This window comes from Lampris incognitus, chromosome 2, assembly GCF_029633865.1.
Source record: "Lampris incognitus isolate fLamInc1 chromosome 2, fLamInc1.hap2, whole genome shotgun sequence".
Taxonomy (NCBI): domain Eukaryota; kingdom Metazoa; phylum Chordata; class Actinopteri; order Lampriformes; family Lampridae; genus Lampris; species Lampris incognitus.
Window position 1 is genome coordinate 48,688,733 of NC_079212.1, and position 20,955 is coordinate 48,709,687.

At 47.3% G+C, this 20,955-nt stretch overlaps 1 protein-coding gene across 1 annotated transcript in view; it reads right to left on the reverse strand.

Moving 5' to 3' along the window:
* Nucleotides 1–20,955, reverse strand: part of lamb2 (laminin, beta 2 (laminin S)) — an 89,259-nt gene that overhangs the window by 35,090 nt on the left and 33,214 nt on the right. Inside the window, 15 exon segments of the mRNA XM_056299936.1 lie at nucleotides 2,635–2,866; nucleotides 4,161–4,304; nucleotides 4,534–4,726; nucleotides 4,858–4,990; nucleotides 5,082–5,209; nucleotides 6,846–7,004; nucleotides 8,885–9,020; nucleotides 9,708–9,787; nucleotides 12,442–12,554; nucleotides 13,366–13,545; nucleotides 13,662–13,850; nucleotides 14,952–14,966; nucleotides 14,969–15,071; nucleotides 15,226–15,428; nucleotides 20,279–20,342. Coding sequence (XP_056155911.1) covers nucleotides 2,635–2,866; nucleotides 4,161–4,304; nucleotides 4,534–4,726; nucleotides 4,858–4,990; nucleotides 5,082–5,209; nucleotides 6,846–7,004; nucleotides 8,885–9,020; nucleotides 9,708–9,787; nucleotides 12,442–12,554; nucleotides 13,366–13,545; nucleotides 13,662–13,850; nucleotides 14,952–14,966; nucleotides 14,969–15,071; nucleotides 15,226–15,428; nucleotides 20,279–20,342 — 2,072 coding nt within the window.

Genomic DNA, 20,955 nt, shown 5'->3' on the forward strand with positions numbered 1-20,955 from the left:
AGCTAGAGAATGGTATTTACACGGACCAGCAATTTGCAAATGTACTGGAGTGTAACCAAGTCTTGTCCCGGGACAAACCGTCTTTAGACTGTCATTTGGTTTGAAAAGCTACTTTTCATAATACAAACCTACAATCTGTAAGAAACTACAATACTCTTAATTTTATTCTACAAGTACTGTTCCCATTAGGTTTTCCCTTGTTAAACTAGTTGCACTTGTGAACAGCGTTTAAGTGGTTTAATGGGAGACGCTGCCGCCATCTGGTCAGTCTTTTATTTTAATGTTTAGCCAGCTCTTGTTATTTTACCCTCTTTTTATGCGCTTTTAATTTATCTTTATTTTTTTCTTACATTGTTTCATCCTAATTATTATTATTATTATTATGTTAATTTTAAAACCAATTCCACTTCCGGTCTGCTTCCAGTGTGGGAAGATGGCGGCACGAATTCATGTTAGCAGCAGCCTCACCCAGTACTGTCCATTCAGTGTCTTTGTCCACGTCTGCGTCTAAGTTTGTCTTCGTTTGATGGCTGGGAGAGCTTGGTCTGCTGCGTCCTCTGGGCCCAGGGACTACGGCCCTGCCTGGAGCTGCGCCCATGGAGGTAACACCAAGGGCGGTCTGACAGGACGCGGAAATGGGGCAGGCTAAGCTAACTGCTAGCCCATGCAGACCAGCAGTTCCGATAACATGGAGGGCGGTCTGGCGGCAGCCTCGCCTACCCTTGACTGTGTTTTTAGTGTCATTGTGTGGAGTGTGGGGAGGTGTGTCGAAGGTGTCTGGCTGGGAGAGCTGGCGTTGGATCGGCTGGAGGAGCTTGGTCTGCTGCGTCCTGTGGGCCCAGGGACCACGGCCCTGCCTGGAGCTGCGCCCGAGGAGGAAACACCGAGGGCGGTCTGACAGGACGCGGAAGTGGCGCAGGCTAAGCTAACTGCTAGCCCATGCAGACTGGCAGCCACCCAGTGTTCGCTCTCTTGGACAGTGAATTTTTTTTTTTTTTTGGTATGTTGGATATGTGTGTTCTTGTAGTTTGGATATGTGTTTTGTCTTTGTGTTGTACTGCTGTGGGCTGGGGGAAACGACATTTCGTTTCATTTCGTGTGCGCAGGTGCATGGAATGAAATTACACATGTTCCTGATTCCTGATAATTTTATAATTTTACACGCTTTTCAATTGTTTTTTTTTAATTTCAATCTCTTTTAAATTGTAATTGTGCCCTTTTTCTGCTTGTGATTGTTTTAATTTGCTTCTTCCCAATTTAAAAGCAGTTTGTGCTGCATCTCATGTATGAAAGGTGTTACATGAATAAAGTTTATTATGATTAGTAGTAGTAGTAATAGTGGGAGTAGTAGTAGTTGTACTATTAGTAGTATTACCATCATCATTATTTTGACAGCATGTTTAAGGGTGTACGCAGGTCATTTCTTACATCCACTGAATTTGCTGCTTTAGTATCCTGTCTGTGACAGTAAATTACCGACGGTACAACCAGGAGGGTATGAAGGGAGTAGATAGAGGCTAGATATTACCTGCCTTGTTAAAAAATAAATAAAAAAAACATATATTCACTTTTTTTTTATCTTGAAAAAATAAGGCACCTACTCAGCTTGCATCTGATTAAAAACAGCCCATCACCACAAACCTCTGCAATGCTTCTCAGTCCTCCAAAACTCCCTCCAAGCCCGTCTCCGTCCACAGCCACAGGTGACATTTCAGTGTGTATGCTGAGGCCTATGCGTATTGAAACCTGTCCGTGTTCTCTATGCCTGGCTTCCGCTTCCGGTGTGGGAAGTTGGTGGCACGAATTCACATTTGCAGCAGCCTCACCTAGTACTGGTGTGGGAAGATGGCGGCGCGAATTCACGGTTGCAGCGGCCTCACCCAGTACCGTCGATGCAGTGTCTTTGTCCACGTCTGCATCTACATTTTTGTCTTCGTTTGCTAGCTGGGACAGCTGGCGCTGGATTGGCTGCGAGAGCTTGGTCTGCTGTGCTGTGGGCCCAGGGACCACGGCCCTGCCCGGAGCTGCACCCGAGGAGGTAACATCGAGGGCAGTCTTACAGGACGCGGAAGCGGGGCAGGCTAAGCTAACTGTTAGCCCATGCAGACCGGCAGTTACGATAACACCAACGGTGGTCTGAAGGCGGCCTCACCTGGCGTCGACTGTGGTGTTTTTGATCTTGTCGTGTGGAGTGCGGGGAGGTGTGTCAAGGGTGTCTGTCTGGGAGAGCTGGCGCTGGATTGGCTGGAGGGCTCGGTCTACTTCGTCTGGTTGCCACAGGGACCACGGCCCCTGCCTGGAGCTGCACCCGAGGAGGAAACACGGAGGGCGGTCTGACTGGACGTGTAATCGGGGCAGGCTAGGCTAACTGCTAGCCCATGCAGACCGGCGGTTACGACAGTCATCCTGGTTGGCGTTTGTTCCCTTGGACAGTGATTTTTTTAAATTTTTGGTTGGGATATATGTGTCAGTTTGAATATGTGTGTTCTTGTAGTTCTTGAATGTGTTTTTGTCTGTATGTTGCACTGCTGTGGGCTGGGGAAAACAGCATTTCTTTTCACTTCATTTGCGCGAGTACATGAGGTGAAATGAAGCGTCCCTGATTCTTGATTCAGCCTCACACTAAGCACTCACCTGTCACACTTGTCTCCTCCACTGTGGTCCCTGCAGCTGATGCAGGTCCCGGTTCTCTGGTTGCACTCCTCGGCGTGCCCGTTGCACTGGCAGGGCCGGCAGTTGGGGAAGCCCCAGTGGCCCGCCTGGCACCCATCGCAGTGCTGGCCATATGCACCCGGCCGGCACTGGCACTGACCCGTCAACTTGTCACAGAGCCGCATTACAGATCCTTCCAGGCTGCATCCGCATGCTAGTCAGAGGAAGTAAAGGGTAGAAGGAGAGGGATGAAGGGTGGTGGTGAGAGAAATGGAGGGAATGAGGGGAGGGGAACAAGAGACAGAAAATGGAGAAGATAAATTGAAGTGTTAGGGGCAAGTTGTTTTTACGAACAGTGGAGGGCACCAGCAGTATGAAAAACCAGAGAACTGCAAGTAGTGTATGTATATATATATATATACACACTATATTGTACATATACAGACAAGTGACAAATGAAAGGAAAACCCAACATTAAGTGTGTTAGTAAGGTGTTGGTCCACCACGAGCCTCCAGAGCATCTTCAGTGCTCCTTGTCATAGATTCTACAAGTCTCTGAACTTTACTGGAGGGATGAACACCTCCCTCATCTGGTGTTGTGATGATGGTGGTGGGGAGCAACTATCTAACACGTCGGTCCAACATCTCCCATAGGTGTTCAGTTGGGTTTAGATGTGGTGACTGTGAAGGCTATAGCATGTGAATTACATCATTTCCATCCTCATCAAACCATTCAGTGACCCCTCGTGCCCTGTGGATGGGGGCGTTGTCATCCTGGAAGAGACCACTCCCATCAGGATAGAAATGTCTAATCATAGGATAAAGGTGGTCACTCAGAATAACTTTGTATTGCTCTGCAGTGACCATTCCTTCTAAGGGGAAAAGTGGACCCAAACCATGCCAGGAAAATGCCTCCCACAGCATAACAGAGATCCCGGACCCCCCCCACACACACACACACTGTAGGGGTCACGTATTCAGGTTTTTCCTTTCATTTGTCACCTGTCTATATCTCCATTATCCAAACCGCTTATCCTACTCAGGGTCGCGGGGATGCTGGCGCCTATAGTTAATTGCAATTCAGACACTGAATTAAGCTCACATGCTGCCATCTAGTGGCTAGTACTTGTTAATACACTATGAATTCCAGGTTCCTGAGGCTTTAGGCTTGAGACTATGAAGGACCATTCTGAGACTATACACGTATATGAAAAATTTAATGTTTTCTACACATTCTGCTACATGCAGTAGATGGAGTCGCAGTGGTGGTGATTTGAATGAGGTATATTCATATATCAAATCAGACATTAGTATGGTAACATTAAAACACAGGTCAATATTGTACTATAACTGGTATATTTAAAAAAAAGAAAAGACTTAAAAACGGGTTAAGGAATTTATAAGCCAAGTCTTATTCAGGCTAGTAGATGGTGGTGTACAAACCATGGTAGGGTTTGAAGTAACTGCTGTGTACGGATACTTCCAATCTCCTCTCTTCTGTGTCTTACCTATACATCCGGAAGGCCCAAAACCATAGGTTCCTGGAGCACACTGGTCACACCTTCGCCCGATCACGTTGGGCTTGCAGTGACACTGACCACCACGGACATCACACACAGAACTGATGGAACCCTGAGGGTCGCAATTACAAGCTTGGAGGGACAAAGACAAAGAGAGGAACAAATTAATGATTTAACAGACACATACAAAAGCAGCTCCCTCCTCTCTCTCTCTCATATACGTACTATGTATGTATAAATGTATGTATGTACGTATGCCACACAAGTTTAAATGATTCTTATTCATCAGTTTTCAAACATAATTTAAACGGTGTGGTATCCCATCACTAGCTGAAGCAACGGGTTAACAGATCTCACTCACGCAGAGCCCCGTCGTTGATGATGGCCGACATGCTGGTGATGAGCTTGGCACAGGTGTCGCTCATGAGCGGGCGGCTCACACTTTTGGCGCCCTCGTGGCAGCGGTACCGCTCATAGGTCTGCTTCCTGACGTTGGAGGCGGGATCCCCCGCATTGAACATCTCCAGGGAAGTGTAGCGGGGGAGCAAGGCAATCTGGATGACGTTCAGTATGAAAAGGAGAGGAGAGACACCATGTTGGCGTATAGCGTGTTGAGCAGAAACTACAATAACTGGGTAATTAGACACAAGTGCCTTTGGGGATTAGAGAGAAATAATAAGCTCACAGAGTCTACGAGTACGACGGCATCTGCACCTCCGTTGAGGATACTGTTGGCATCCATATAGCGAGTAAACTCAAAGCGGAGGGTGTAAGTCACGCCCCTCTCCAGGCACACAGGCTGAGAAAGGACCATAAACCTGGAACACATACAGAATAGAGTTCACACCTAGTGGTAAAATGTGTGTGTGTGTGTGTGTGTGTGTGTGTGTGTGTGTGTGGGCCACTGACCTGGACCCAGCAGGCAGGGAGACAGTGAGTCTATCATCAGCGGGGATGGTGTTCCCACAGGGGCTGCTGGTGGGGATGGGCCCTGGACGGATCACTGTGACACGCACTTCTTCCCAGTCTCTGGGTATCTATATACACACACACACACACACACACACACACATAGTAAACAGGAGGAACTTATTCTGGGATAACTTTGCTGACAAGGTGCAAAGGAGGATGAGTATTTCTTTTTGTTTTTACATTTTCCCCCTTTTTCTCCCCAATTGTACTTGGCCAATTACCCCACTCTTCCGAGCCGTCCCGGTTGCTGCTCCACCCCCTCTGCCGACCCGGGGAGGGCTGCAGACTACCACGTCTCCTCAGATACTTGTGGAGTCACCAGCCGCTTCTTTTCACCTGACAGTGAGGAGTTTCGCCAGGGGGATGTAGCGCATGGGAGGATCACGCTATTCCCCCCAGTTCCCCCTCCCCCCCAAACAGACGCCCCGACCAACCAGAGGAGGCGCTAGTGCGGCGACCAGGACACATACCCACATCCGGCTTCCCACCCGCAGACACGGCCAATTGTGTCTGCGGGGACGGCCAACCAAGCTGGAGGTAACGCGGGGATTCGAACCGGCAATCTCCGTGTTGGTAGGCAACGGAATAGACCACTACGCCACCTGGACGGCAGGATGAGTATTTCTATCTACACAGCTATAGCAATCACTATGAACATTAACACAAAGGGGCCTTGTTTTGTAATACCCCTGGAACAGGGGAAGAAATGAATACAGGACAGCTGCTGGCTCTTCATCAACTGTATTAACGACGAGAGCCCCCAGCGCGCCCTCTAGTCACATCTCTTCAGACATGAGCAATTGAAAACTGGTTCAATCCTAACTAATCGATTTCAGTGTGAACATATTTCACCCGATTACAGTTTCACCCGCAGTGGTTCCGTCCACTCACACTAGTTGAAATACAAACTGTCAAGTCCGTATTCACACCACACCAAATAAAAACTCCCTGCACCACACTTTCTGGTCATTAATTAAATTAAAGCTTAGTTCATAATCAACACTTTGCACCTACCAACTAGCAGGCATGACCACAGCGTGGTCAGGCAGGCGTATTAACCCTAACATGCATGTCTTTTTGATGGTGGGAGGAAACTGGAGCACCCGGAGGAAACCCACCGCAGACACGGGGAGAACATGCAAATTCCACACAGAAAGGACCTGGGATGGCCTCAGGTTCGAACCCAGGACCTTCTTGCTGTGAGGCAACAGTGCTGACCACTGAGCCACCATGCCGCCTGAAAATTAATCACTATCATCCATCCATCCATCACCAAAACCGCTTATCCTGCTCTCAGGGTCGCGGGGATGCTGGAGCCTATCCCAGCAGTCATTGGGCGGCAGGCGGTGGAGATGCCCTGGACAGGCTGCCAGTCCATCACAGTGCCACTCAACTTATTTTTTGTGGAAAGAAAACAGTAAGTTTGACTCCCTGTATCACTATCAACAGGTTTTAAATGATAGGCCACGATACATTCAGCCAGGTGGACATCTATGTTGTGTATCGGCTCGTGAGGTTGTTGTCACTTACAAATGTACATGGTTAAAAGGTTTTTGATTGGGTGGCTGCTGTGTTGTTTGCCTAGCAACCGACTGACACATTATTAAGGCACTGACAGCTATGACATTACTTAAGTTTGGGAGGCGCAACCAGAATGGTGAACAGCTAGTTTCAAACTTACTAGATAATACTGAATCAAACCTGTGACTCGTAGCGAATGAGCAGGTCATATTCCATGGAGTAGGGGATGTCACTGATGACAAACTCCAAGGTGCCCCCCTCGGGTGCCTGGGCAAACCCGATGCCTGTCCATGTAGCAGGGCGGCCTGGCTGGTGCTCTCTCGTCTCTACTGTGCAGCCCTGGGAGTACACAATCACATGTTAGCATCCTCAACACTGATGTGTCTTGCTCCTGTTGGAGTTTGGAGCCCATATGAGGCTGATTATTCAAATCTTTTGGTATACACTACCGTTCAAAAGTTTGGGATCACATTGAAATGTCCATATTTTTGAAGGAAAAGCACTGTACTTTTCAATGAAGATAACTTTAAACTAGTCTTAACTTTAAAGAAATACACTCTATACATTGCTAATGTGGTAAATGACTATTCTAGCTGCAAATGTCTGGTTTTTGGTGCAATATCTACATAGGTGTATAGAGGCCCATTTCAAGCAACTATCACTCCAGTGTTCTAATGGTACAATGTGTTTGCTCATTGGCTCAGAAGGCTAATTGATGATTAGAAAACCCTTGTGCAATCATGTTCACACATCTGAAAACAGTTTAGCTCGTTACAGAAGCTACAAAACTGACCTTCCTTTGAGCAGATTGAGTTTCTGGAGCATCACATTTGTGGGGTCAATTAAATGCTCAAAATGGCCAGAAAAAGAGAACTTTCATCTGAAACTCGACAGTCTATTCTTGTTCTTAGAAATGAAGGCTATTCCATGCGAGAATTGCTAAGAAATTGAAGATTTCCTACACCGGTGTGTACTACTCCCTTCAGAGGACAGCACAAACAGGCTCTAACCAGAGTAGAAAAAGAAGTGGGAGGCCGCGTTGCACAACTGAGCAAGAAGATAAGTACATTAGAGTCTCTAGTTTGAGAAACAGACGCCTCACAGGTCCCCAACTGGCATCTTCATTAAATAGTACCCGCAAAACACCAGTGTCAACATCTACAGTGAAGAGGCGGCTGCGGGATTCTGGGCTTCAGGGCAGAGTGGCAAAGAAAAAGCCATATCTGAGACTGACCAATAAAAGAAAAAGATTAAGATGGGCAAAAGAACACAGACATTGGACAGAGGAAGACTGGAAAAAAGTGTTGTGGACGGATGAATCCAAGTTTGAGGTGTTTGGATCACAAAGAAGAACGTTTGTGAGACGCAGAACAAATGAAAAGATGCTGGAAGAATGCCTGACGCCATCTGTTAAGCATGGTGGAGGTAATGTGATGGTCTGGGGTTGCTTTGGTGCTGGTAAGGTGGGAGATTTGTACAGGGTAAAAGGGATTCTGAATAAGGAAGGCTATCACTCCATTTTGCAACGCCATGCCATACCCAGTGGACAGCGCTTGATTGGAGCCAATTTCATCCTACAACAGGACAATGACCCTAAACACACCTCTAAATTGTGCAAGAACTATTCAGAGCAGAAGCAGGCAGCTGGTATTCTATCGGTAATGGAGTGGCCAGCGCAGTCACCAGATCTGAACCCCATTGAGCTGTTGTGGGAGCAGCTTGACCGTATGGTACGCAAGAAGTGCCCATCCAACCAATCCAACTTGTGGGAGCTGCTTCTGGAAGCGTGGGGTGCAATTTCTCCAGATTACCTCAACAAATTAACAGCTAGAATGCCAAAGGTCTGCAATGCTGTAATTGCTGCAAATGGAGGATTCTTTGACGAAAGCAAAGTTTGATGTAAAAAAAATCTTATTTCAAATACAAATCATTATTTCTAACCTTGTCAATGTCTTGACTCTATTTTCTATTCATTTCAAAACATATGGTGGTGAATAAGTGTGACTTTTCATGGAAAACACAAAATTGTTTGGGTGATCCCAAACTTTTGAACGGTAGTGTATAGCACCAATCCAGTTTGCAAAGACGTGACATTACCTCAACTCTCCTTCAGACGTGCACCACCGTAACAACCAGAACATCACTCAGTGCAATGTGCACCTAGCCCGCCTACTCCACCTGGTCCATTGAACAATCAACACAAACAGTGGTGCCTTCACCTGTCCCATCTTAGCCAGCTCAGCTTCGTAAAGGTAGTGGTCCAGAGCCATGAAGAAATACCCAGACTCCACCTGGGTACACTGACGGCCTGTCATGTGACTATGGCAGCGGCACTGCCCGCTCTCCATGGAGCAGCTATAGAGGAGACACACACAATCACTGTCAAACAACACATTGCATGGCAAATAATTCTCTTATGTGCGGTGTGTGACTCAGCCGTTGAGCATGTTTAAAGATGGTGTGATCAGTAAGACTGTGCAGCTGCTGTTTGCTGCACAGCAACTGGTGTCTGTGTGTTGCATCTCAAAGAAAATAACCCAAGAAAGTGTTTCTTTTTTGGAATTTTTTTTCTCCCTTTTTCTTTCCAATTGTATCCGGCAAATTACCCCACTCTTCCGAGCCGTCCTGGTCACTGCTCCACCTCCTCTGCTGATCCGGGGAGGGCTGCAGACTACCACATGCCTCCTCCGATACATGTGGAGTCGCCAGCCGCTTCTTTTCACCTGATAGTGAGAAGTTTCGCCAGGGCGACGTAGCGTGTGGGAGGATCACGCTATTCCCCCCAGTTCCTCCTCCCCCTGAACAGGCGCCCCGGCCGACCAGAGGAGGCGCCAGTGCAGCGACCATGACACACACCCCACATCCGGCTTCCCACCCGCAGACATGGCCAATTGTGTGTGTAGGGACGCCCGACCAAGCCGGAGGTAACACGGGAAGAAAGTGTTTCTCGAGTGTCTTTTCTCATATAAAACATACTCGAGTTGACTTTATGAGACTTAATGAGACTAATGGTTCATGGGACAGGGCCAAAATGTCACTCACTGGTTGTCGAGGGCCCCCCCAACGTCACAGTCACAGCCCCGGCAGCCGTTGAGGTCATGGCTCAGGGCCCAGTGCTCCGGCTGGGGGAGGGGGAGGTGACAAAGAGCATCATAAAAATAGAAGGACAGAAGGGTGATAGTCAGATAGAAAGAGAAAGGAACCACACATCAGACAGTCAGACAGACAGACACAGATTGTTAGCATTAGTTAGACATGATGCATGACGCATGTTATCTGAGCAGGACCCTCCACCCGTGTTGGACTGCCATGCTAGTGTGAGACACAAAGACTGTATCCAGTTCTCTGGCCTAAAATGACATATATACCTTCATGGAAAGACAATGTAATACGTATTTTGCAGGTGACACATCTGTGGGATCTCGTATCCTCTCACAGAAGGGGCTGACTCCACATTGGACATTACTGTTTGTTAAAACGAGACTCTACACAGCTTATCGGACAGAAAAGGATCCATCCGCGATGAAGCCGGTCCAGTCCTGACCAAGTTAGGTTGGCTGTTAACCACACCAAGCGGAAAGGCCTCAAATCCCTGAGCTAAATTTAGACACGGAGCTCACATTCCTAGTGACTATTCCTGGATGAGCAGGCTTGGAAAAAGAAGTGAGATGACATGAGGAGGTAGACTACTCTGTAACACCTTCAGCTGCTGGACAGGAGGGGGGGGGGGGGAGTAACAGACACTAAATGAATAGAGGAACAAATAGAGATGAAGATGAGAGGGATGAGAGACAGTATTGAAAGATAGACAGGGGATCGATGCAACAGTTACTCTAAAGCTGATCGGTGAATTTAAAATGTATTCAAGCTTCTGTTACAAAACACTGTTTTCACTTACATGGGGAAAGGAGGGCAGAATCAATGCATGACAGCAGTGAGAGAAATAGTGAAAAAGAAAAAAAGCAACACTTAAAGAGATAGAGAGAGAGAGAGAGAGAGAGAGAGAGAGAGAGAGAGAGAGAGAGAGAGAGAGAGAGAGAGAGAGAGAGAGAGAGAGAGAGAGAGAGAGAGAGAGAGAGAGAGAGAGAGAGAGAGAGAGAGAATCTATATGCATTTATCTGTTACAACAACACAACAAAGCTGAATTTCTGTGGGGAGATTGTTTTATCTAGTGTCATATTTTCACCATGAGGCACACTAGGCTCTTCAGAATGAGGGGAGAGAGATGACAAGAGATAAATGATGAGAGGAGAGAGAGATGAGGAGAGAAAGATGAGGAGAGAGATAGATGAGGAGAGAAAGATGAGGAGAGAGAGATGAGCAGAGAGAGATGAGGAGAGTTAGATGAGGAAAGAGAGATGAGGAGAGATAGATGACGAGAGATAGATGATGAGAGGAGAGAGCGATGAGGAGAGAAAGATGAGGAGAGAGAAAGATGAGGAGAGAGAGATGAGCAGAGAGAGATGAGGAGAGTTAGATGAGGAGAGACAGATGAGGAGAGACAGATGACGAGAGATAAATAATGAGAGGAGAGAGAGATGAGGAGCAATAGATGATGAGAGGAGGGAGAGATTAAAAGAGAGATAAGGAGAGATGGAAGAGGAGAGAAAGATTAGGAGAGAGATGAGATGGAGAGAGATTAGAAGAGATAGATGAGGAGAGAAAGATGAGGAGAGAGAGATGAGTGGAGAGAGATGAGGAGAGAGAGATGAGGAGAGAAGAGATGCGGAGAGAGAGATGAGGAAGCGAGACCAGGACAGAGATGAAGAGAGAGAGAGATGAGGAGAGGTAGATGAGGGGAGAGAGAGGGAAAGATGAGAGGAGAGTGAGATGAGGAGAGAGATGACGGGAGAGAGATAAGGGGAGATAGATAATGAGAGAGATGAGGACAGATAGATGAGAGATGAGAGATAAGGAGAGAGATGAGGAGAGAGATGATGAGATATAAATGATGAGAGGATAGAGATGAAGAGAGAGAGATGAGAAGATAGATGAGAGGAGAGAGAGATGAGGGAGAGAAATGAGAGAGATGAGAGGAGAGAGAGATGAGGAGAGAGGAGAGAGACAAGAAGGAGAGAGACAAGAAGAAATGAGAGATAGATGAGAGATGAGGAGAGAGATAGGTAAGAGAAGAGAGATGAGGAGAGATAGATGAGAGATGATGATGAGAGAGGAGAGAGAGATGAGGTGAGAGACATGAGGTGAGAGATGAGGGGAGTGTGATGAGGAGAGAGGGGTGAGATAGATGAGGACAGGTATATGAGGAGAGAGATGAGAGAGATTAAGAGAGGTAGATGAGGACAGAGATGAGGGGAGGAGAGAGAGAGATGAGGGGAGGTAGATGAGGAGAAGGATGAGGAGAGAGATGAGAGGAGAGAGAGATGAGGAGAGCGGTAAGGAGATAGATGAGGAGAGACAGATGAGGAGAGAGATGAGGAGAGAGAGATAAGGAATGAGAGATGAGGAGAGGTAGATGAGGACAGAGAGAGACAGAGAAGATGAAGAACCAAGAGAGCGCCTAAACAACACAGACCAAAACACCAGAGAACATAACAGAATACACTGTAAAGACTAAAGACAGAAACACAGGGCAGTGCGAGTTTAGAGTAAAGTATAAAGTCACTGGTACAAACTGATTCATATAATAATAATATGATAATAATGTGAGGAACAGATGAAGAGCGGGTGCTCTGCATGCAGGTCAGTGTAGTCCACTGACAGAGTGTCCTGGTTTGTTGGTCTGTTGAAAGTTACTGTGTTTTTCTCCTTCTCTCACCAGACACTGGTCACAGCTGCGTCCGGTGACCAGACGCTTGCAGAAGCAGTCTCCGCTGACTGGGTCACACTGGGAGCTACCCGACACCGTGCCCCTGTGGTCACACCGGCAAGCTGGGGCAGAGGGGCAGAGGGCAAAGGTCACGAGGCTCCAACAGAGACCCAGTTTACACTTGGTTTTAAAATGTGTTTTTTGGTGATCGGATCACAAGTGGACAGCGCTAAATACAAGTAAACGACCACCAAAACGTTTTGTGAACCGCTTACTCAAACCACTTGCCGGGGTGGTCTGGGACGCATTTGACCACCTATCTGTTGTAGTGTAAACGCTGATGCGTCCCGATGCGTCCCCAGCAAGGACGTAACAGGAAATCTTCTTCGGAGTAACAAAAATCTGATCACAAGTGGTCAGCAGGATGCATGGAGACGCATGATAGACACAGGTGTAAACGAGGATGTGTCTCGCAGTCCATTTGTGATCCGATCACCCAAAACCCATTTTAAAACAAAGTGTTAACAGGGTCAGAGACCGTGTTATGTATCAATGCTGCAACTGAAAAACACGATTTCACTGCCATCAAATGTATGTGATGCAGTTATGACACAGAAACGATTACCGGAGTTATGAAACGTACTCATTTAAAACCCGACAAGTGCACGTTCAGCACTCCCAGGGGCAAAAGCTTATTAGCCCCTGTTGTGAGAGTCTGTTTCACAAGAGTCCAACGCCTCGCACTAGACCAAACCATGTCCATTTGAATTATAAAGTATCCATTAGCTCAGGGTTTGGACAGATATGTATCTGGCCCAAGCCTGTGACAGATAATCCAGCTACAAACAAAGCCCAGTCAACCACCGCCAGCCCAGTTTACTTTTCTGTGTGAGTCATGGCGGTGTTCCCTTCTTCTGGCCTCTCGGTACTCACGTTGGCAGCCTTGAGGGTTGTCAGTGCTCAGGCCGAAGAAGCCGGTTTTACATTTGTCACAGCGCGGGCCCTCCACGTTGGCTTTGCACCGGCACTGGCCGCCCAACATGCCGAGGGACGGGTCAGTGTGGCCGTCACACATCCCTCCATTTTGAGAACCGTCTGGGTCGCAGTCACAAGCTGGGAGGCAGAGGGCAGTCTAGGAGTTAGTATCAATCACACAGCTATGACACAAAACATATCATAATGTGACAATGCATTCATGCACACACACACACACGCACACACACACTCACCAATGCAGACTCGTGGATCCCTGACATCCTTGGTGTGGTCCTTGTAGTAGAAAGGTTTGCACATCTCACAGTTGCGTCCCATTGTGTTGTGGAGACAGTCGTCACACACTCCTCCACTGGCGTTGCCTGTGGCCAGGTACACCGCCATGTCAAAGTGACACTGGCTGGAGTGGCCGTTACAGTTACACTCTGGAGATGACCGGAGAGAATAAGAAATAGCTTCTTTAAAAGTTACCATAAATAACTTTTTTGCTTTCAAATTTCACTGGTCAGCAAGCGATGAATGATGAGTTTTCACAGAAATGTCACCAGCCTGGAATACACAACTTGCAGCACAACTTGCCGACTGACATTAACCTGAACTAACTAAACTGGTAACGACTACTACCACTACTACTACTACTACTACTACTACTTTTGGCTGCTCCTGTTTGGGGTCGCCACAGCGGATCATCCGTTTCATCTCCTGTCCTCTGGATCATCCGCTGTCACATCAGCCACCTGCATGTCCTCATTCACCACATCCATAAACCTCCTCTTTGGCCTCCTCTTCTCCTCTCCCCTGGCAGCTGCATATTCAGCATCTTTCTTGCAATATACCCAGCATCTCTCCTCCACACATGTCCAAACCATCTCAATCTTGCCCTTTTTGCTTTGTTTCCAAACTGTCCAACCTGAGCTGTCCCTCTAATACACTCGTTCCTAATCCTGTCCTTCTTCATCACTCCCAAATGAAAATCTTATCCTCTTCAACTCTGCCACCTCCAGGGCCCCTCCTGTCTTTTCATCAGTGCCAGTCTCCAAACCATATAACATAGCTGGTCTCACAACCATCTTGTAAACCTTCCCTTTAACTCTTGCTGGTACCCTTCTGTCACAAATCACTTCTGACACTCTTCTCCCACCCACTCCACCCTGTCTGCACTCTCTTCTTTCACCTCTCTTTTGCACTCCCCGTACTTTGTACAGTTGATCCCATGTATTTAAACTCATACGCCTTCATCACCTCTATCCTTGCATCCTCACCATTCCACTGTCCTCCCTCTCATCATGCATATGTATTCTGTCTGCTCCTACAGACTTTCATTCCTTTTCTCTCCAGTGCATACCTCCACCTATCCAAGCTCTTCTCAACCTGCACCTACTCGCGCTACAGATCACAATGTCTTCTGCAAACATCATAGTCAACGGAGACTCCTGCCTGATCTCATCCGTCAACTTGGTCCATCACCATTGCAAACAAGAAACTGGTAAAGACTCAACATCTGTTTCTTCTTCTTTTGCACTCACTCTTGCAGGCGTTGTGTTGCGTCCCTCAGCGGGCCTCCACGGCAGGTCGTTGTGGAAGTCATCACACTGCTCACAGTTCAGACCCTTGGTGTTGTGGTTACACACACACCTACCATGGACCTGAGTTATTGCCAGAGAATCATTTGTTGGAATCAAAGGTGCAAAACCATCATCCTTAAAACTCAGACTCCGTCAACAGACGGAACACTTCAATGTATGGTTGTCCCTTCAACTACAGCTCTATATTAGCACAGCGTTTAGTCTCACCACCCACCATTCCGTCTATGTCGTCCCTGATCCCATCGATGGGAGCGCACTTGGAGGCGTGGCCATAGCAAAAGCAGTTGCCGCGGACGATGAGCTCGTACATGGCGTAGTAATACTTCTCTTTGATTTCAAGTCTGGAGTCCAGCAGGTCGTCGCCCAGCGTGTGCAGATCAGTGAAGTTCACGCGCAGGTTGGTGATCTTCAGCTGATCTGTGGAGGACGGGAAGTGGGAGAGAGAGAGAGAGAGAGAGAGAGAGAAAGAGAGAGAGAGAGAGAGAGAGAGAGAGAGAGAGAGAGAGAGAGAGAGAGAGAGAGAGAGAGAGAGAGAGAGAGAGAGAGAGAGAGAGAGAGAGAGAGAGAGAGAGAGAGAGAGAGAGAGAGAGAGAGAGAGAGAGAGAGAGAGAGAGAGAGTGACACTCAGGCACATTACGTACTAGATTTTGATAATCTCCAAAGATCAAAGTTTGGTTAGAGCAGAAACACAAAGGTTGTGGATCCCTATTTAGTCTGTTCAGCACAAGAAGCGGGGTACTGAGGAAGTAAGCAACGGTCAGAGGCCATACAAGTAGGGCTGTCACGATCATGAACTTTTAGTCGATGATTAATTGTCATAATTTTCATTAATTGTCAGGTGAGAAGGATTACACAGGCACTGAAACACATGAAGACTTGTTGACAATCATCAAGAAGAGAAAACTGAAATGGTATGGTCACATCTCGAGAAGTTCTGGCCTTGCCAAGACCGTCCTGCAAGGCATAACGAGGTGCGGGCGAAGAGAGGAAGACAGAAGAAGCGATGGCTATGTGACATCAAAGAGTGGACAGGCCTTAACCTGTCCACACAGTTCACAAGTCACCTCACCTAGAGGTGAACTGTCACACAAATAATCGCAATTAACGACGCCCCCCCCCATTTTTTTCCTCCCCAGTTGTACTTGGCCAATTGATCTTTCGCAAAGTCCCACCCCCCCTTAGTTACTGCCCGTCAAGCATTTCAGAACTATCCAGGAAGTAGCCGGGAAAACACCAAAACATGAAGGAAGAAATCAGCGCATTGTGTGGGTAAAAGTAACAGTAATAATACGTTAGCTGTATTAGCTATCAATAATAGCTAGTAGCAAGCTTAGCTTGGAGCAGACAGGTATTTTTGTTGATTTTGGATGGATTAAGCTGGCCATGGGGTCTGCTATACTGCCAAATCTATTGCCCACATTGCGCTTCTTGCGTTCTGGGTTTCGGGAAGGGAAAGAAAATTACACCCCCTCCAAACTTTTCAGATATCTAGTATCCGATTTGCAGATGCCATAGACATACCGCTTCAGCATTTTGTTGTGTGTTTGAAAGCTTGACGGACCGTTGCCAAGGTAGGATTGGACAAGCACCGTTCTGGGGCGGTACTTTGCGAAAGGTCAATTACCCTATTTTCTGAGCTGTCTGTCTTTCAAGTTCGGCGAATTGGGTGGGGTGGTGGATCCGTAGACGGTTTTTTAAATTTGTGGTATCAGTGTTTTTGACCGCCACCTTTTTGCTGCAAATCCGACAAATGGCCCTCTCCAAGTTACTGGGCTTTCCTTTTTCATTTGGCTTAAAACCAAAACGTGCCCACAGTGGTGCTGTGGTGTTTGGCTTTGCAACTCTGTCCATGATGTGAATGTCAACACATGCTCGTCAAATGCAGTTACCGAATATTATAGAATAAGCGTCTCAAGATAAACAGTTTGTTGGCGCTAATTCATAACTCATGTGCAAAGGGAGCAACAAGATGACGTCATTAAAAGAGCGCCAGTCAAACAACAAACGGTGGAAAACGACGTGGAAATACTGATGGAAATATGACATTTCTGTCAGTTTCATCCAGCTGTTTTTATACAAATGAGTGGAAACGATTCTAACGACTATGCAAAATGATCACGGTCTGGTCAAATAATCGCGATCAGGCGATTATGTAATAATTGTTACATAATAATTACATGCGAGGTGATGGTGGATGTAAAGGAGAAGGGCAGCTGAGAAAAAAGAGAGGCAGAATATATAGTGCAATAAAAAAGTAAGCCGCATAAGCAATCAACAGCATAGAGTCACCACATCCCCCTTCATGCACAGTGTAGCACAATACTTTTGAGTAGCTGTACCGGTACGGATGAACAGTATTTGAATTTGGTGCTACTCTTATCCCACGTCTCATCCCCAGTGTAGTGTATGTCATCATGAAGCGTTTGCAGGGAGCTAACACAGGTGATAACCTATGATAACCTCTCGCCAGAAGGCTGTCTGTGTTGCACCCTGGTAGACTGAACCAGTCTGTTTGCAGCCAGGCTAGCTGCTGTCAGAGCCCAGCTGTTCATCTCACACACACACACACACACACACACACACACACACACACACACACACACACACACACACACACACACACACACACACACACACACACACACTTCCTATAGATTCCTTTAGTTCCTGTAGATCCTGACAGACAAATCACTTAAAAAGACAATTAATGCCAATGTTTTTCTTTTTTTGGGGGGGGGGTCCCCTTTCTCCCCACTTGTACTTGGCTAATCACCCCACTCTTCCGAGGAGTCCTGGTCATTGCTCCACCCCCCTCTGCCGATCCGGGGAGGGCTGCAGACTACCACATGCCTCCTCCGATACATGTTGAGTCGCCAGCCGCTTCTTTTCACCTGACAGTGAGGAGTTTCACCAGGGGGACGTAGCATGTGGGAGGATCATGCTATTCCCCCCAGTTCCCCCTGCAATTTCTTATTTTTTGCACAGCTTCTCTGACAGACATGAGTAAATCCCTCCAGAGTCTTATGGTAAGACAGCCTGTCCATGCTGGTGCTCAGGCCCATGACTGCAGCTGAAGCTGACATGCAGTAACAGAGCTCATTAGGGTGTGTGTCTTCATGCCACTCAGGCATTAACGGTTAGTAAGGACTGTGTATTGAGTGAGGGACATTAATGACAGCCCCTCCTCGGTTTGTCTCTATATAAAGATTACTCTTTAAGGGCAATGACACCATTAACGTAACACTGAAAAAACCTTCCGGGTGTTGATTTATCTGTCAGAGGACAATGACATCCACCAGACAGTAAAAGAAGTGTTAAAAAAACAGACTCTCCGTTCAAATATCTTAAAACGGACTCTTCGGCATCTGAGGAGGCCAGGGGGTCTTCTTGTGGACGGATTTAAACCCAGACGTTTAACAACGGCACAAGTCAAACCTTGTCCACTGCACAGAAAACAGGGTTCGAATTTCTGGGAAAGGCTCTCATGTCCTGCCACTCTAAATATGAGAGCTGCAGTAAGAGGAGGCTGCGGGTGTGTGTTTGTGTGTGTGTGTGTGTGTGTGTGTGTGTGTGGCAGCTGGTTTTCACATCTCCATAGCTCCTCTGCCTCCACACATGACAGCCATGTTTCACAGCCCACAGAGGAAAAGTGTCACATGGCACTCATCCACCAGAACCAACAGGAAAGACCCAGTTATGGAGGTTGGGACTAAAAGTCGTAATGGTAACTGACAGGTTGGTTAAATGTGACGTATGGGCACACGTGATACTAAAAAAGCACGTATGTGTGACGGGTAACGTGGAATATTAAAGCTGTTTGATTCATGACCCTTAAAAACAGGGTGTCCGGGTGGTGTAGTGGTCTATTCTGTTGCCTACCAAACACGGGGATCGGCGGTTCGAATCCCCTTGTTACCTCCGGCTTGGTTGGGCCTCCCTTGGCCGTGTCTGCGGGTGGGAAGTCGGATGTGGGTGTGAGTCCTAGTTGCTGCACTAGTGCCTCCTGCGGTTGGTTGGGGCGCCTGTTTGTGGGGCTGGGGGAGAATAGCGTGATGCTCCCATGCGCTACGTCCCCCTGGTGAAACTCCTCACTGTCGGGTGAAAAGAAGCGGCTGGTGACTCCACGTGTATCGGAGGAGACATGTGGTAGTCTGCAGCCCTGTGGTAGTCAGCAGAGGGGGTGCAGCAGTGACCGGGACGGCTCAAAAGAGTGGGGTAATTGGCCAGGTACAATTGGGGAGAAAAAGGGGACCCCCCCCCCCAAAAAAAACCAGAAGGAAACCTCTTTTCAGGCTTTTTACTGTCTGAAGCATGGCGGCAGTGGATATTCTTAAGAAAAAACAACACTCATCTTAGATGTCATGGTCATGATATCACTGTGGCAGTGGCTGAGGTTTGGGTGATACTGGTTTTGAGGAAGCATCAAGATTGGCTCAGCAGCGTCTGGGTAGCATAGCAGTCTCTTCTGCTGCCTACCAACACAGGGATTGCCGGTGCTAATCCCTGTGTTGCCTCCAGATTGGTCGGGTGTCCTTACAGACACAATTGGCCGTGTCTGCGGATGGGAAGCCGGATGTGGGTATGTGTCCTGGTCACTGCACTAGCGCCGACTCTGGTCGGTTGAGGAGGAGGGGGAACGGCGGGGAATAGTGTGATCCTCCCATGCACTACGTCCCCCTGGTGAAACTTCTCACTGTCAGGTGAAAAGAAGCGGCTGGTGACTCCATGTGTCTCGGAGGAGGCATGTGGTAGTCTGCAGCCCTCCCCGGACTGGCACGGGGTGCAGCAGCGACCGGGATGGCTCGGAAGAGTGGGTTAATTGGACGGGTTCAGGGAGAAAAGGGGGGGGGGGGGAGTTTGGCTCAGCTGGGTAAAAGGGAATACCTGTGTGTAATCAACGTCTGTGTGTGTGTGTGTGTGGATATTATAATACCGGAATATGTTCGGGGGAAGGAGTTGAAATCTGGTGACTGTTGTTTTCCAGCCCCGCAGTGGGATCTTTAACAAAATACTGCCGACTGGCCTGGACCGCCCCCTAAAATGCTGATATACCCCGTTTGGTAAATGAAATCCCACGTGCTCTACAGCGAAGCTCCTGTTACAGTTTCCCTCCGAGTGCCTGAGCCTTGTCATGGTTGTGTTTGCGTATCATCACCTCCTTAAATCATCCTGTCATTTTTCATTCCCTTTGGGAGACGTGCGGGTCTTTAAATGGACTTAATGGTTCCAGCTGTCAGAGATATGTATGGGTGCATGAGAGAACCTACTCTGGATGCTAGGGCTGTAGGGGTCTTCAATCCTGATAGCCGGGTCCAACACTCTGTAGATGACCTGCCAAGGAAACACACACACACACATCAATTTGGCTTGCTGATGTGAGGTGGGTATTAAGATCTCGAGCGACACTTATTTGAAATTTTCTAAAACGTCAAGGGGAAAATATAAGTTCATTTCATATGTGCTGTGATAATGAATTTCATAAGCCCAGGGATCATGAAATATACCAGCACAGCAGTAAGTGTTTAATACTTAGATTCACATAAAAAAATAAAAATAAAACACATGTTGGTGTTGTATCTTATCTGAAATAGCTGTTAGGCACACATTGCTGTATATCTTAAAGGAATAGTTCAGAATTTTTGAAGTCTATTTCTATTATAAGCTCACTGCTCATGTATTACATAGGCAGGTCTCGTTTTCACAGTCACCCATCCTTTTCTTCGTACTGAACATGTTGATCCATTTTTAGGAGGTTCTTCAGGACATTTCTCCTGGATATTGATCCATCTTCAGGACATTTCTCCTGGACATTTCTACTGGACATGCTGATCCATCTTCAGGACATTTCAACTGGACATGTTGATCCATCGTCAGGACATTCTTCAGGACATTTAACCTGGACATGCTGATCCATCTTCAGGACATTTCTACTGGACATGCTGAT